The sequence below is a fragment of the Balaenoptera musculus genome, chromosome 14 (assembly GCF_009873245.2).
Source record: "Balaenoptera musculus isolate JJ_BM4_2016_0621 chromosome 14, mBalMus1.pri.v3, whole genome shotgun sequence".
Classification (NCBI taxonomy): domain Eukaryota; kingdom Metazoa; phylum Chordata; class Mammalia; order Artiodactyla; family Balaenopteridae; genus Balaenoptera; species Balaenoptera musculus.
The window spans coordinates 32,754,967-32,772,228 of NC_045798.1; the positions used below are offsets into that span (position 1 = coordinate 32,754,967).

Consider the following 17,262-nt stretch of genomic DNA (forward strand, 5'->3'; position numbering starts at 1 on the left):
CCATTTTGGGGGCTTCCCTGGTGGCGCAGTGGTTGAGAGTCTGCCTGCTAATGCAGGGGACATGGGTTCGAGCCCTGGTCTGGGAGGATCCCACATGCCGCGGAGCAACTAGGCCCGTGAGCCACAACTACTGAGCCTGCGCGTCTGGAGCCGGTGCTCCGCAACAGGAGAGGCCGCGATAGTGAGAGGCCCGCGCACCACTATGAAGAGTGGTCCCTGCTTGCCACAGCTGGGGAAGGCCCTCGCACAGAAGCGAAGACCCAACACAGCCAAAAATAAATAAATAAATTAATTAAAAAAAAAAAAAAGAAACATTTTGCCCTTAAGTAATCTTCATGACAGAGATAATTCAAAAACTTCAACTGCAAAGCACATAATTCAACAAAGTGGAAAGACCACAGTACTCTGTCATGAACACAATTTCCACAATGTTTATAGTTACAAGACTGACATTTTATGAGAATATAACAATTTTGGTTCTAAATTACAAGCTACTTTGTGCATCACTGTGAGAAATAAGAGTCCGGGTGGTCATGATATTTGTGCATTTATTTAGTTATTACCCCTCGTTCTATGGTCTTCCTCCTTAGCAGCTTTTTGACACTTGGGAGCTGTTTCTTTAACAACATGGTGGCTTCATTCATTCTTCTGACTTGAGCGATTAAGAAAGATGGAACCTGGAGAAGAAACAGAGCTTGACTAGAAGGAAAACATTTGGGTTAAACCTCCCTGGTAGAGTCTGTCTTCTGGCCACTCAGTATCCAGGAACCAGGAACTGTGCTTCTGTCCTCGTAAAGATTAGGAAAATCTATGAGGATTCCTGTTTAAAGGAAAATGTGTTTGGGAGCAGCCTTAAGGAATGATAAAGATGCCACCAGCAACCTGGGATTACTGTCTCCCACCTCTCCCTGTGCCTGAGGGCACTGCTTGCTCACGAGTCTTTACATCTCCTGGGCGCTAGCAGACACGAGAACATCCTACTCACATTGTCACTCACCTTCCACAACATCTGCTGGTACTTTAGCATCAAGCGGATGATGTGGGCAGCGGTATTTGCTAAGAGTAATTCTTCACAGTCAGAATGTTTGCTTCTACTGAAGAAAAGATTTGGTGCCATTATAGTAGAAATGTTCCATATACTCATTCGGTTTTTTGATTCGTTGGCAATGACTTTATTGAAGAATGTCATGAGGGCCTGATAGGAAACAGCATGGTGTCACTCTAGTCATTGTAAATTATGAAAAGGCATCACTGATTACTATCACTCATTTCTATACCCGTTCACTGGGCCTCTGGAAAATTGTCGGAGCTACAGAATGGTTGAGTGTGTCCTGTTTCCCTTCTAACTGCTTAAAAGTGCTAATGAGAAATGTGAAGAGTTTTTTCATTTCTCTGCTTCATAAAAGTAGCTCCATTTTTATGGAATTTGTTATGTTGGGATCTCTATAAATAATAGTTTGCATTTTCTTATTTTCTTTTATCTTAAACAAGCTTGACAAATATTAAAATTAAACAGTAAACAAGGGAGAGAAAACACTACAGCTCAAATAAACATGAAATGCAGTTTTGTCGTGAAGGAAGAAAAGTAATTCACTCTTAATTTAAGGCATTACTGTTAAAAACTATCTTCTGTTTCCTTGGGAAAGGAAAGTCCATTGAAAAAAATGAGTTTTAAAATAAATAAGTTATGAAATAAATGTCATGGGGATATAACATACAGCATGGTGACTATAGTCAATAATACTGTATTGCATATTTGAAAGTTACAAAGAGAGTAAATCTTAAAAGTTCTCTCAAGAAAAAAAATTTTTGCAATGGTGATGGAGGATAACAAGATTTCCTATGGTGATCATGTTGCAGTGTAAACAAATATCAAAACATTATGTTGCTTACTTGAAATTAATATGTTATATGTCAATGATACCTCAATAAAAAATTTTAAAATAAAGTGAATAAAAAGAAAAACAATTAAAGAATAAAAACAACAAAATGAGTATCTCATGCCTCAGTTCAAAAATATCTCAATCGAAAAGCTGAAAACTTTCACTTTTTGGGTGTCATTTTTGCACTGCTTTTCAATTTTGGAATCTTCAGCAGACCAAAGGGAAATGATTACATGCACCTGTGCTCAGCATTGAAAAAAAAATTGAGAAAGCTTAATAAAAGTTTGGCTGAGCCACCGAAGTATAAACGCCTATCAGAACTTTCTGAAATTCACCAAGAGGGCTGAAATCCTAAAAGGAGATGCTGTTTGGTTTTCCAAGTTTGAATTCTGCTATAGTACGTGTAATGAGAAAATGGACAGCACATACTAGTGATAATAGCTAACATTTATTTGAGGGTTTACTGTGAGTCAGGCATTATTCTTAGTACTTTATATACTTCCACTCATTTTATCATCATTCCAAACCCTGTGAGGTAGGTACTATTATTGTTTTACAGTTGAGGAAACTAAGATGGGGAGGGATTAAGTAGCTTTGCCCAGCGTCACTTAATTAAGTGGCAGAGCCAGGATTTGATCCAAGGAAGCCTAATTCTTGAGCCAGACATCTTGATCTCTACAACACACTAGCTTCAATCTTCATTCCAGTCACAATTCAGAATGGAAGAGGGAGGGAGAAAGAGAGAGACAGAGAGGATCTTCTATTAGAAAGGTACTGAATTCTTTGATAACTGCTACATTCTCAGTTATATGAAAGGGGAAATGACATTTTGACTCATATATCTGATACGAGATTCATTTCTTTGGATAAAAAAAAAAAAAGCATTGTTCAGACAAAGCCAAACAAAAAAAAAAAAACAAAGCTAGTAAATTTCCAGCTTTTGAAAAATTACCAAATCGTATTAAAACAGACATTCTTATGCATTTGCCAATCCCCATTCTTGGGTGGAGGATATAATACAATTGACATAGATGGTTTCACTCGGTAGGAGGAAAGGTCCTCACCAAATTGTAATGTCTGACAAGAGGTAGCACGAAGACTCATCTTTGTTTTCAGCATCATGTTTACCGGCCTCAAAATTATAACTCTTTCCAACTCATCCTCACCTCAATTTCATTTTAAAGATTCCAAGCACCTGTTGTACTTATAACAGATTTCCTATTGTATACAGAATCATTATCAAAACAGCAACAGAAACTTTGATTTTTACAAACATAAAACAGAGAAATGAATTTGAAATAAAAGGAGGGATATTTGGGATGGAGAACTATGGAATACAATTCTATCAAATATTCTATTTTATGTTAATGGAGAAATCACTTTTCTGAGCTTAATTTTCTTAATCTGGAAAATGGCAAGGTCCTATCAGGTGATCTGTAAAATTCTGGGATTCTATAATTCTTTAAATTGAATTATGGTAAGACATGAACATTCTAGAAATTTCATTTAAAGCAGGAGTTTCATTCACTTCTGACATTATTCCATTTAAGTCTTCCATCTTTGCTTCTTCCTCCTACTCCAAACCCTCGACTGGCACACTGTAGATGCTCAACATCTCTTAACAGATTGAATGAACGAAACAAGTGTTCAAAGAAGATTCCAGGATTCACATTCTTTCCTGGCTTCCTCAGGAGAACAGCGGTGGGAATGAGGAAAGGCAGCGGGTTTGCTGCAGGCTCAGCTGGTTGGTAAGTTGTCCTCTCAGTTTTCGTTTTTCCACCTGAGCCATTTCCTCTGACCAATAAGAATCAATGACAGACCATGAGGTCAATACAACATACCTGGGCTGTGTCCCTGTTGGCCTCAGGCAGTGCCATGATCATGAGGTGTAAGGCTTGAAACTGTACTTTGATGTGAGGCCCTCCTAACAAGAAAACAGAAATAACCACTCATTTTGAACAACGCTGATGCATTCTGACAGCATTTCTTGCTAACATCTGGTGGCACAGGAGGGCCCTGACAGCTTTCAGCGGTAAAGACTCAGGTTTTGTGACCGACAATGTAAGTCTGTTCACTTGGACAGGAGCCTCAGTCTATCAACTCTTTTTTAGCATCCTAAGATGCCACTGTAGGGGCAGGTGGCCAACGAGATCCTCTACTCTGGATCCGTATAACATTTCTCTTTTCAAAGTAATTTCATAGATCTTGCTTTCCTTTTATACTATAAACAGTTGGCTTGAAGCTCAATTCAAGAGAAAATAAATTTTATTTCCATACGATGAGGCAGCCAAGCATAATCATTAGGAGCAGAGATTCTAGAACCAGATTCAAATTCTGCACGTACTATTTAGTCACTGAGTGACCTTGGGCAGGCTATTTAACCCCTGTTGCTTCTATTTTATCATGTGTAAAATGGGAATCGTCATGATACCTACCTCACTGGGCCATTATGAAGGTTAAATGAGTTAATGTATAGTGTTTACATCAGTACCTGTATATAGTTACCTCCATAGGTGTTTGCTCTTGTTATTTGATCAGTGACATTTATTTTAGCTCTTAAATGGACATGAAGGGAAGGTAACCACAGTTGGATCCTTGGAGATCCAGAAGATGGCACCAGAGGGTTGGCATTCTACTACTGTGTGTTCTCAGTATTGGCTCTTTTCCCATTTTAGGGAAAGGATTTTAGAAAACCTATCCACAACTGGATAATTCACAGCCAGCTCTGTTGAAAACGTAGGGTATTCCAGAGCATCCAGGCTTTGCCTGGTCTCTCTGTATTCTCCCCACAATGGTCTCTTGGTAGGGAGGTCCTGCAGGGAAGCATGACATTCTGTAATCCCCAGGGAGCTCTCAAGTTGAAGGAAAATCTATCCATTTACGACTCAGTGGATAAAGGCAGTCAGCTGCCTATAGAGTTACTTAGCTTTACAGTAGTGGAAACACTCTCGTGACAAACTACTAGGTCACAGGAGGCCGTGTGCATCCGAGTTAGGAGTAAATGATTATTGTGTGTAACCACGTAATGAAGGAACAGTTGGGAGGAGTATTTATAGGCTCATATTGTCTCAGCACAATCCCCATGTGGATTTTTAAAAATTTATGTCAAATTTGTAAACAAAAATGACACAGGTCCAGGTTGTTTTTGGAAATGGCTAATGCACACTGATGTGAGTTTGCTTGAATAACAGGCACTAACAGGAGCATATCTCAGTACAAAGCATTTGGGGGCAGATAAGACATTATTTCAGTGCATCAATTGCAGGCTAAGGGCTGTCTATAATTTTCCAATGCAACCCAAAAAAACCTCTGGGGGGAAACACTAGATGCAGATGCAGGCTCTCTATTTCCATTAATTCCAGATAAATTATGAAGTTCCCTTTAAGATTAAAAATCTAAACTGGCAAATAATCCATTTTCATTTTGCTTAGGAAACCCGGCCCTACACTGTTTTGTGGTTAATAGTTTTGTAGTTAATTCATTTATTGCACCCTAGTTAAGAGTCATTTTTTTCATTCCTGAGGTCATTATTTTCCCAGAAAGTTATTAAACTTTTCATGAAAGTATCTAAGGTTTAATTGATGAACTATTAGTCTTTTAATTTCATGGGCAATTTTTGGACCAAGTTTGAAAAGAGAAAAGAGAAAGTAATTACACTAGTGGAAAAGACTACATTCTCCGACCTCCGTTTTAGAGTAAATACAGGGGCAGCTTAAACACACAGATGTCCACAGTTCTTCCCTTCAGAAAATCTCATTACAACTAGAGCTTACTCCCGGTGGCAAAAAGGCCATTCTCCCCAATGGCAGCAGCCCAGAACTTTGGGCTTCCTGTGGGGTTGGCTGGTTATCAAATCAATCACGACAATATAGTATTTTTCACTTTCAAAGTCATACAAAGAAATGTGGATCGTCCTGTGAAACTTTTCAGGATATTTTCCAGATTCTCTCCCTTCATTGGAGTGTACTGGCTTCAACATCTGAATAATGATATTAAGAAAAACTAAATATGATTTCCTTCTGAAATACGATTCTCCAAACAGGTCTTATATGGTGATTGACTCCTCCTTGCATAATTCCATAAGACCAAAAAAAGAAAAACTAAAACAAAAAAATCCTCTGTGGCACCATTTGTTTTGATGAATTGTTCAGTAAATAAACTGCAGATCAAAGTGAAGTTAAGACTTCTGCAGCCCGTCTTCCAGGACAGCAAACTTTACAGAAGATCCTGTGTTTCTCTGACTTAGAAATAGAGGGAGGGAGTTCTGTTTCTGGTATGGCTGAGTAAGCTCTTACCCAATCAACCCTCCTTAAGACAACTGTACACTCTGGACAAAGTACAAAAAACAACTACCCGAGGCAGTGGAGAATGAACAAAAGCAGGCAGATTTAGGAGGGCACTGGACACTTGGCATTAGGGAATGGCACAGGGAGAGTGTCCAATTTTCTGGCTTTTAGTTTGAGGTCAGGCCATAGACAGCAATGGCATGAGGTGGCTGAAATTCCAAAAGAAAACCCCAGGGCTTCCCTGGTGGCGCAGTGGTTGAGAATCTGCCTGCCAATGGAGGGGACACGGGTTCGAGCCCTGGTCTGGGAAGATCCCACATGCCGCGGAGCAACTAGACCCGTGAGCCACAACTACTGAGCCTGCGCGTCTGGAGCCTGTGCTCCGCAACAGGAGAGGCCGCGATAGTGAGAGGCCCGCGCACCGTGATGAAGAGTGGCCCCCACTTGCTGCAACTAGAGAAAGCCCTCGCACAGAAACGAAGACCTAACACAGCCATAAATAAATAAATAAATAAATAAATATTTAAAAAAAAAAAAAAAAAAGAAAACCCCAATCTTTCTGGCCTGAACAAAGAGAGGACAGCGTTCAGGATGACCACAGCCACTGGGAAGTTATGGGGAATCCCAAAAAGGAAAGGTCAAGAGATAGAAGGCCCTAATTCTGGTGTAAAATCCACCCAAATGTTGGCTCACCCCATAAACCATGCATATGTGGTGTAGCACAGGTAAGTATTAAATAGCAAATTGTCTGCTTAAATACAAACAAAAAACAAAACTAACCAAAAAAACCCCACTCCTTGGAGAAATATTACAGAACACAGAGTTTCCAAAAAAGTATTCACAAGGTTCTGGATACGGTTTAAACTTACTTGACATAAACAGTGACCCATTTTCAAGGGAAGAGACAGCCAACAGAGGCCAACCCTCAGATGACCCAGATGTTGGAACTAGTTATGAAGCAGCTATCATAACTATGCTCAATGATATGAAGGTAAATATGCTTACAATGAATGAAAAGATAGGGAATGTCAGCAAGTAGAAAATAGTTTTAAAGTAGCAACTGGAGATTCTAGAACTGAAAATATACAATATCTGAAATAAAAAAGAATGAAGAGAACTAGTTCTCTCTTTCTTTCATAAAACAAAAATACTACATCATACAAAGAAAAGAGATACTGGTCACAGCATGTCAATTAAAGCTTAGAAAAGGACTGCCTTGTCTTATCATATTCTTTTCTCTGAAGACACAGCGGATTATTTTATGAATCTGGTTTAGTTAAAATTTTTAAAGATTTAGAACCAACTAATTTTTAGGACAAATTTTGTCATACAACTTAGGATGTGACTATTATTTTCTATGATTGTGATTTTAAGGATTTTATACTTCTGGTCAACCTGCAGAAGGTTGTAAACTGGCAGATACGGGTAATACTTGCTACGCTCATGTAGTGTTTTAAAATTTGAATTTGTGGCTGACATTTTCAAATGAAGAGTTTCGTCATTAAAGCCTGGATTTTGGCTTTCAGTCCTGCATGGTAACCATCATCCAGAGCTGAGCAGTGGCCAACCTCTTTATATGGGATATGTCCTCTCAATCTGGCCACAGTCCCTTTCTGTCCATATAGAATCACCATTTACTTAGCATGCTTATACATATTTAGACTTGTGACTCCTGAATTCCTCAGGTTGGTAGTCAAAGCTCACACTATGTAGCCCCATCTTACTTTTCTAAATTTCTCTCATCACACCTTCTTCAGTATTCAACCTTTAGGATGAAATTACTTTCTGACTGCCAAATACAACACACACTGCCCAGTTTCTATACTTTTTATCCAAGTACCTCAGTTAAGGCCTCATCTATGTGACTTTTTAAGTTTCAGAAACACTATGTGATAGTGTAATTTTCAGAGACAAAACACCTTCTGCGTGCTACATCATCAGACCCAGGACCTCGGATTTAAAGAAGGGAGAGATCTTATATTTTTTGAAGGACTAATATACACCAGGCACTATCCTAGATGTCTTCATTCAATACCCACAACAACCCTGACAAGTAATTATTATCTGTAATTTACAGGTGCAGCAGTGAAGCTCAGAAAGGCTGACTGCATAGTTAACAGATGGTTGAGCAGGAATTCAAATCTCAAGAGCCAGGTCTTTCCGTAACCCTCTCTGCCTTTTAATGATTATAAAACCCTCTAAATCATATCAACCAGACTCAGAAATATAAACATGCGAAGAGATGACAGTTTACCATCAAACTCAATATATCACCAAGCAGCACCAGGAAATAGCAAATCTATACATTTATGATCACATCTGATTACGCATCTTTCTTCTGCTCTGTGCCACTTTATTGACCTTGTATCTTAGTCCATTCACACTTAACTTCTTCCACCTACCTTCCATTAGAGTGATGAAAGCAGGTATATATTCCACAGGGAAGAGAGAGGTGGGTAGTTCTCTGAAAAATGCTTTCAACATTACTGCAGCTTCTCTGTGGCACATTTTCTCCCATTTAAACTTATCAGCATTAAACTTGGCATCCAGTTCTTCACGGTATTGCTGAAAATCAAGGAAAACAGTGAGTTTTACCACCTAATCCTCCCCCTTTAAAAACTGTCATTACATAAACTATTTTTGTAATTAGATTGAAAAGCCAATATCTACTAAGCTTATCTTTTTTTCAACATGATTAAAGAACTGAAATAGCTATTTCTGAATATATATTTTTTAAGTTTTCTAAAATCCTTTTAGAATAATGTTAATCTTAAAATAATTTGCCATCTACACAAATACAAAAGTTCTTTACTCAGATCATAGTTTCATTTATATGGTTTTGGCAGAATATTGCCTATGCCCACATCATAAATGCACTGCAAGATTTTGACAAAGCCTCCACTTCCCCCTTTTTTTCAATGATCCCTTCCTTCTGCCACCCCGTCTTCTGTTTCTAAATTAGATCAAGAATGTATGCCTCTTGGCTAGTTCACATACAGAATGAGAAATATCCCAACAAAGGAACTCTGACCTCACTGCAACATGCACACTAATGATATCTTCCTGGAGCAGTTACAGCAAAGTTTTATGCCAAGACGTACACATGTCTTCCACATGTCTGCATGTTTGCCCAATCCTTCATAAGTTTGGGAACACTGTGTAAATACTTTTTAAAAAAATCATTAATCGTCCTTAAGTTTTACTTGGGTTATACATTTTACATTATTAATTCATTTGATAACCAGTGCCCCCCATTCTACTGCTCCCTTGAATTACAGTTTACCAGTAATACCAGGCAGCTATAGTCAGTTTCGCAACTGACAATAACTGCTTCAAAGAGGATTCTTAAAAAAAAAAAAAAGGGAAAACTCTGAAAATCCTTAAGGCCTTTGCTTTATTCTCATGAGACGCCTAAGTCTTCCAGCCTTGAACATGTAAGAGAAGCTAGAGAACGACAAGGTGAGATTTATCTTTTCTGACAGGCAGGCGGAAAAGTGATTTGGGGGAGTGAGGAGCTCGGGCACTGGCTGGGGGGCAGGCTAGAGATGCAGAAAGCAGTTATCGGTCCAGGGCACCATTTCTGGTGATGGATAATCGAGGACTAACCTGCATAAGCAGTTGTAGGATAGAAAGAAGCGGTGGCATTTAAGAAACGCCTAGGAGGGAAAATTCTCAAGAATCAGTAATGGATTGAACATGAGACTCAGAGGGAGAAATAAAAGTCCAGGATGACTCTCAGATTGCTAGCTGGAGTAATGGGCAGATGGAGGTGTTGTTAACAGGAAATAGAGGGGGAGGAGGAAATGTTTTCCGTCCACTGCCTGGTACCACTGCCATAAAGCAAAGGGGAAACTGTTTTTCAAGTGGGAAGAACGCACTGGCAAGAGCAGAATAATTCAAATCCACTGCCCACAGACCTGTGCCACAGGAAGCTACCTGAAACACTAAGGTGATTCTAACCTGTCACTACTTCCCTGCCACCTGAGAGGCAATGTGGCACCAGGGTCAAGGGCAGGCTCGATAACCACATTCTTTAGGTGTTTATCCCAATTCCACAACTGCCTAGTTGTAGGCCTGTGAGGTTTCTTGCTCCATAAGAGGGATATTAGGGATTTCCCCAGCGATCCAGTGGTTAAGACTCCGCCTTCCAATGCAGGGGGCGCGGGTTTGATCCCTGGTCGGGGAACTAAGATCCCACATGTCGTGTGGTGCAGCCAAAATTTAAAAAAATAAATAACTAAAATAAAGTAAAGAGCAATAATATTTTTTCTGAAAAGATGGATATTAAAACGACCTCCCAGAGATTAAATTGGATACCACAGTGTAGAGCTCAGGGGGCAGGGCCTGCATACAGAGCGCGCTCAGGAAATGCTTGCTGCACTTACCCTCCCCTCGTCTGGGTCTGCTACAACCTCCAGTGTTATTACTACGGGAAACCCATGTGTATGTGGTGTGGATATTTGGGTAATAACAGCACCTCGTCTTGTCTAGACGGCCAGCGTGAGACAAACGGAGAAGTTTGGACCAGAGCACAGTGCAAGTAGGAGCAGAGCTGACATGTCCGTGGTGGTCCTAAACATGAAACCATATGAACCAGGGGCTGAGTATTGCTTGCCAGAGACGTGTACATGTTAAAAAAAGTCACGCTTTCTGTCCACCGTTAATGAGAACACCAGGCAAGGGTCAGGAGGCACGTCCTTCAATCTCCTCTGAGCAAACATCTAACCTGCTTCCAATTCTGAGGTAATTTTATAAAAATGCAAATAACCTGCTTTCAGCTTCAAAAACCAGTTCAGGAAGGGAAACCAGCAGACCAGGTAACATCACTATAAAACATCTGGAGCAGCCTCCGAATAATTGAAACGAGTCAAAAAAAGAAAACCGTGCATGTCAAACCAGTCTGCCTTCTTCCATGAAATATATTCCCCGGTGTTTGGCTCAAATTTCTGTCATTTTTGGACAAGAAAATCACTGGAAACACCAAAGCATTAAATTGGTTCCAAATGATCTGAGGCCTCACATCCAGGAAGGGGCTGGGCAGTTACGTGCCCCGTGCGGCTAAAACCAGCAGTGTCCCCCAGGGCTGCTCCCCTGTGAGTCTAACCGGGACTTGAAAGCACAACCCAGGCTGGCGTCTTCATAATGATACCTTAGTGTTAGTGTCATCCACTTGGCACAATTTGAGGATAATTACAATGGTTTTTTTTTTTAACTTTCTTTCCCCAAGCACATTCGTAGACAAAAACAGTCTAACAGATGAAAAATTTTTTTAAAGTTTAAAGTTTGAACAAAGAAGAGAAATAAAGGCCCCTTTACTATATCTAGTTACAATGCCTTTCTAACTGCAGTATCCCCCTGTTTCTGTTCACTGGCCCGGAGTTCTTTCACATTGGCTTTCTTGGAGCTCAAACCACGAAAACATCTGGATTACATTTTTCGGGCTAATAAGAGATGGAATAAATAGGCTAAAACTACATAAAACCTATTAAGGGCCAAAAGGGACTTTCACCTAAATGTGGTTCAGGAATGCATGTGCCTATTAGAACACATTAAAGGAATTATTGGCGTTTGATAAGTATTTTTCAGTCAAAGATTAGCTAAAGAAAAGCAAATTGCGCTATGATGTTAAAATTCATACACACAAGAAATGTCGTGTAATGTTGTCTCCTTTTGATTATTTTCAAAAATAGAATTTTAAGTCATATCCATTATGTTCCCCCCCCCCCCCACACACACACAGTAAGAGTCAGTAAGAATATGTGCGAATACAACTTCCCTATTACAGAAGGAGGTTTAGAGGGATGGAGTCTAATTCTGTTTAGGAAATTCATTTTCCTGACTTCATTTTGGTTCTCTGACTCTACAGATATAACCACAAAGACTTAACCAAAACTAGTAACAGCTTTTGTCCTCAGATTTAGGATACATTTATTTAGAAGTATATATAAAAACCATACCTGTGAGAACCTGAAACACAAAGTAGATCCCATTTAGAGAGTACAAATCTTAAGGAGCCATTAGGAATTTTCCTGCCTTCCAAATGAACTTGTGCCAGTATTTAGGAATTTCTACTCCCAGGGAAGTCACAGCTTCCCCAGATGTGCTGATCCCTCTGTCACTGGCAAAGTGCACTGCTCAGGTCTCCCTTCAAAAAAGAACTGGCTGTTCATCGGCAAAAAATGCAGGGAGCTGACTCCCCAGCTGCTGGCACCTTCTGACTGGCCTCAGGCCCTTCCCTGCAGGCAGCCCCAGCAGTGACAGTGCAGTGTAGGGCCGACAGGGCACAGGGAGAGAGTCCCACCTGCACCCGGTCCGAGGCTCAGCCCGCCCAAGCCCACCTCCTCCCCCTTGATCCTTGAGAAGGACAGTCCCCCAATAACCATCTTCTACTCCTAACTCTGTCCCAACACCTGCTTTCTGGAGCTTCCAATAGACACAGCCTATTTATTCTCAGTTTCCCCTTTGAAAAATAGCTCATCATACGTCTATATAAAACTCTGAGACTTCTGATACAAGTAGAATTTCCCAAAACATGTGCCCAAATGAATTAGTGAAGAGATGCTTTCCTGCCCCTACACAATTCCTTTTACTAGTTCAAACACAACCAAGTTCACTTTTCCCTCTCCCCAAGATTTTTTTTTCTCAAGGATTCATTATTGAGAACTGCTCATGTTTCTATGTGCACCCACCAGGGAGTGTACAGGGCAGGGAGGGACTCTTCATTGCGGATGCACACCGGCACACAAAGGGGGATATCTCACTGGAAATTTATGAGAAAAGCTTCTCTTTTCTAACAATTCTTTTCTTTGCTGTACTTGAAGAGTTTCCCACCATACAGAAGTAAAGGAATTCACATTGCACGGGTGGTTTTATATGTAGAAACTAACATTACCTTAAATGGAATTGGGTTTTAGAACTGCTGAGTGAGTGTTCTAGTGGTTACAGCCATTCCTACAAATTCTTGTAAGGACTTCCATTAAAAGGAAAGCCAAAGAATGTTTCTAAGTTTGAAGCAACTGACAATGGAAATCAGGGATCATCTAATACTGGCTTAGTGAATTCCATGACTGAGAGGAACACAAAAAAGCTAAAGTGTTTAACACAAAAAACAATGATGGGACATTTCAGCTTTACCAAATTAAAGACAAGCAGCAGTTTTTGATAGTGAATTGATGTGTTCTTTCATTGTTGTTGGCTTTTTATTGTTGTTGTTTTAGTTTAAAGGAATACACAACTCAGGATCATGGAACATAGGCATTGAGGAAAGTTCTATAGGGCCAAGTGATAGTATCAAAAAAACAACAACAACAAACAACTAGACACACCTGATGCTTGTGTGAACTTGGGTCTAGCTAGCTGAGATCTCTAATGAGGAAGAGAGAAAATATTTGGTACCTTGACTTTGGCAGTACATCCTGAAAGTCGAAAAATCCCTTCAGATTCCAGACCCGATTCTTCAACTTTCTGAAAGAACTGGCAAGCAATGATACATTACAAACATAAATACCTCCATATGATTACAAACATTTGAAATAATAATGATGATGAAAATAATCGATACATTACCAAGCATATATACATGCCTGGTACTTGAATGCCTAGTTAAATGTTCACACTCTCCCAGGAGGTCAACGTTAGCCTCCAATCTGCAAATGAGGAAATGGAGACTTAGAGCTGTTTTCTACTTTCCCCAGGGTCAACCTCAAAAGTAATGGCACCAACTCTCTCAAGCTTGTGCTCTTAACCAAGAAACTACACTGCCACTTAACTATTTTAAGATCTGATTACTGTATCTCTTTCTGCAGATTGACCAATAAGAAAAGATCCTAAATTTAGTATCATTAGTTGCACTATTCTGGCTAAGAAACTATAGGGATTCTCGAAATCTGACCAAGGGATTACATACTGTAAAGGCTTATAGGTCTCATGAGCTCTCATGGTAATGATGATGGTTTATTATTAAATAATAATAAACACTAACATTGATTGTGCACTTACTGTGTGTCGGATAACATTCTCAGCACTTTACGTACATTACCTTACTTAACCCTCACAATAATCCTATGAGGCGGGTACTAGTGGAATCCCCATTCTACTGCTGAGGAGACTGAGGCAAGGAAAGGAGAAAGGATCTGCCCACGTTCACACAGCAAGAGCAGGATCCAGAGTCTCTGCTATTTTCCCTTCAAGAAATGATGGTGCCTGGAGCTAAGGTAGATCCTGTAGGTATGAAGAGAAGTAGATATTTAGGAGGAAGAAACATGTTCATAAGAAAAGACTCTCCCACAGGAGTAGAAGAGCAATGCCTCAAGCTGTCTTAAATGAGGAGCAGTAACTAGAGCTAGCACCTATTGAGATGCTAATACGAGATAAACCCAGATTTAGTTTTAACTAGCATTTATTGTACACCTTCCATGTGCTAGGTTTTTGCACCTACTTAGCAATATAAATTCTTGTGTTGAATCTTCTCAGTCTTAGATTTTTATGCATTTTCTTCAGACTCTGTCCTTTCACTAGAGGATAAAGGGTATTATTCTGGTTCTAATTCAAGGAACGAAAGGAAATCTTAGAGTCACCGTGGACTTGGCCTTGGATATACATACTGTGCTCCTTTTTGCATCTACCTCTTGTGTGTTCTTGGGCAAGTTATCTCACCCTACAATGCCTCCGTTGCCTCACCAGTAGAAGGGAGATAATAACACCGACCTCCTGGGGCTGCTCGGTGCTGTCTAGACGTGACAAGATACAGACAGCCAGGTGCAGGGGAGGTGCCCTACAGATGCGCACACTGGGTGTCGCCAACATCCTCTGGTCCCCTGGCTGCCATCTTCCCTGCTCCTATTGGCAGCCAATCAATTACCTGATTTGAGGAGCAGCTCAATTTGAGGTATTGGTAGCAAAATTAAGGAACATAGTAAAGAGACATAGAATTGTTATTGTGAATAAAGTAAGTATGTTTCCTCACTCAGCATTTTCACATATCATTTAAAAACTGAATTGAAAATTCAACAAGATTTGTGTTTAGGGCTTGGAATTTGACTTGTGCCACCGGATGTCACTGTTGAATAAATGCATAATTAAACCAGTGTAAATTGTTGGCTATAAAAAAAGTGACACAAAAGCAAATGAGCCATTAACCAGTGATGGTCACAGAGACAACCACATACGATAGTTCAGGTAATATCAGTTTCAAAACCTCCCAAACCAAAATTCTTCTTTGTCTAAATGGATCGTATCTTCTCAGTCATACCTCAAACACCACCAGAATAAGCTGATTTTTAGACTTTATTTAGCTTTGTCTGGAAAATTCATTTAAACAATTATACATACACATTTAAAAACACCCAACCTGTGATATATCTCAGCAAATACTTGTATGATTAGTAAATGGACTGCTAATAATTAAGTCATCTCTTATACAGGACAGAATAATCAAATACACACACACACACAAACACATACATACACACAAATAACATTTTTTAAATATTCAAAGAAATATAACTGAAGGAAGCCATGTGACAGAGCATCTGCGCCCATCACCTGATGCTTTATGATCAGACAATGAAACAGGCTCCAGAAGTTCTCAGCAAGGCAGACATGCCCAAGTGTTTGTGGATGTCATGTGGATGTATGGAGGAAACCTGGAAATCACCAAGGCCCAAGTCCTAATAGGGCTTTAGTGTCTTTAAATCTAAAGGAAAATTCATCAGTGGGTTTACAAAGAGCACATTGCAAGCACAGGGCTCTATTAACTCCCCCTTTATTTACATTGAACTCACTTTTTGTAACACAAGGGGAACTTTCACTCCAGCATCCTTCCTTCGGTCATTTTCCAGCAGGACTGTAAGAGGAACTCCAAAAATCCCACTGTCTTCATTGTAAAATAGCCGAGAAAGAAAAAAGAATCAGAAAAGCACCATCTTATTCCCACGTATCAAAGTGTTAAAGCCAGAATAAGTCTTTTTGTTTTGTTTTGTTTTGTTTTCAGAATAAGTCTTAATACCTCGTCCTTTTACTTTCTCCGTTTTGTTTCTTTTCAGTTGAATACGAAAGGCATCAAAAAAGGCCGTCAATTCAATCAGAGAGAGATGGCGGATTTTATTCATGTCTTCAGCAGACAGATCTCCTGCTTCAGTTAGGCCCAATCTGGTTTTCTGAACAATGAATTTCTAAAATACATATTGAGGATATTTATTTTTTATGGCAAAGGAAAATTATTATACCTTCATTCAAATGCCACCCGGACATTCTAAATCTGTATAGCAAGACATGCTATTCATAAAAAAAATCTCTGAGGCACATGCTGCATCATAGAAAAATTATGAATATGATTTTTAGAACATCTGCAGATCACTACTACACTAAATGGAAACAAAACAGTGATCTGAGTATACCATAACGTCATCATCACATCTGTGATGTAGACTGTAGGTAATTTCTCAACTGAAACTGATTGCACCTGCTTGCTGAGACAATAGTTATTCTACCTTAAAAATCAAATTTAGGTAATTCAAAATATTCTCAAAAAAGAAAAATGCATAGAAAGTGCCAAATAATTCTACTATCATTTTGAGGCCAATTATATTGTTATATTCTCCGTTTCCACACTAGGAAACAAAATACAGTAAAAGAACAATAAAAAACCCTTCAACAGTCCAGAAATATTGTGAAGACTGTAAGAAGTAAGACCTTTAAAAAACAAGAGATTGTTCTTGTAATAAATAACATAAATATTACATATAAGTAATAATAATAAAATATAGGTATTATATAAGTTAATATATAATTACATAATGAGTAAAATATAAATTTTATATTTAAGTATATATATAAAATATATAACAAATACTTTGCTCTCAGAAAACCTGGTATTGAAAGAAAATGGCTAAAGTAGAAATATACAATAGTTATTTAAATTACAAAGTTGTAAGTATACATTCTCCATAGGAGTTCCCTAAACTAGAGCTTCCTTGGGATTTTTAAAGCATCTACCAATTCATTCATTCATTCATTTACTCATTCATTCAACAGCTGTTCTTTGAAATTCCAAGTATTTAAAAGCTAAACAACAAAACATAGGGTGTGGTCTG

At 39.1% G+C, this 17,262-nt stretch overlaps 1 protein-coding gene across 6 annotated transcripts in view; it reads right to left on the bottom strand.

The window, feature by feature from the left end:
• ARHGAP28 (Rho GTPase activating protein 28) overlaps positions 1–17,262 on the bottom strand; it is a 155,228-nt gene that overhangs the window by 19,542 nt on the left and 118,424 nt on the right. For all 6 annotated transcript variants that reach the window (XR_005016241.1, XM_036823789.1, XM_036823788.1 and 3 more), the window contains 7 exons: positions 16,176–16,341; positions 15,952–16,043; positions 13,565–13,642; positions 8,572–8,734; positions 3,725–3,807; positions 998–1,195; positions 564–677 (listed from right to left, as the gene is read on the bottom strand). Coding sequence is in view for 5 of the 6 variants with exons in the window: in XM_036823789.1 (XP_036679684.1) it covers positions 564–677; positions 998–1,195; positions 3,725–3,807; positions 8,572–8,734; positions 13,565–13,642; positions 15,952–16,043; positions 16,176–16,341 (894 nt within the window). In the remaining variant the exon portion in view is untranslated. The remainder of the gene's footprint in view (positions 1–563; positions 678–997; positions 1,196–3,724; positions 3,808–8,571; positions 8,735–13,564; positions 13,643–15,951; positions 16,044–16,175; positions 16,342–17,262) is intronic.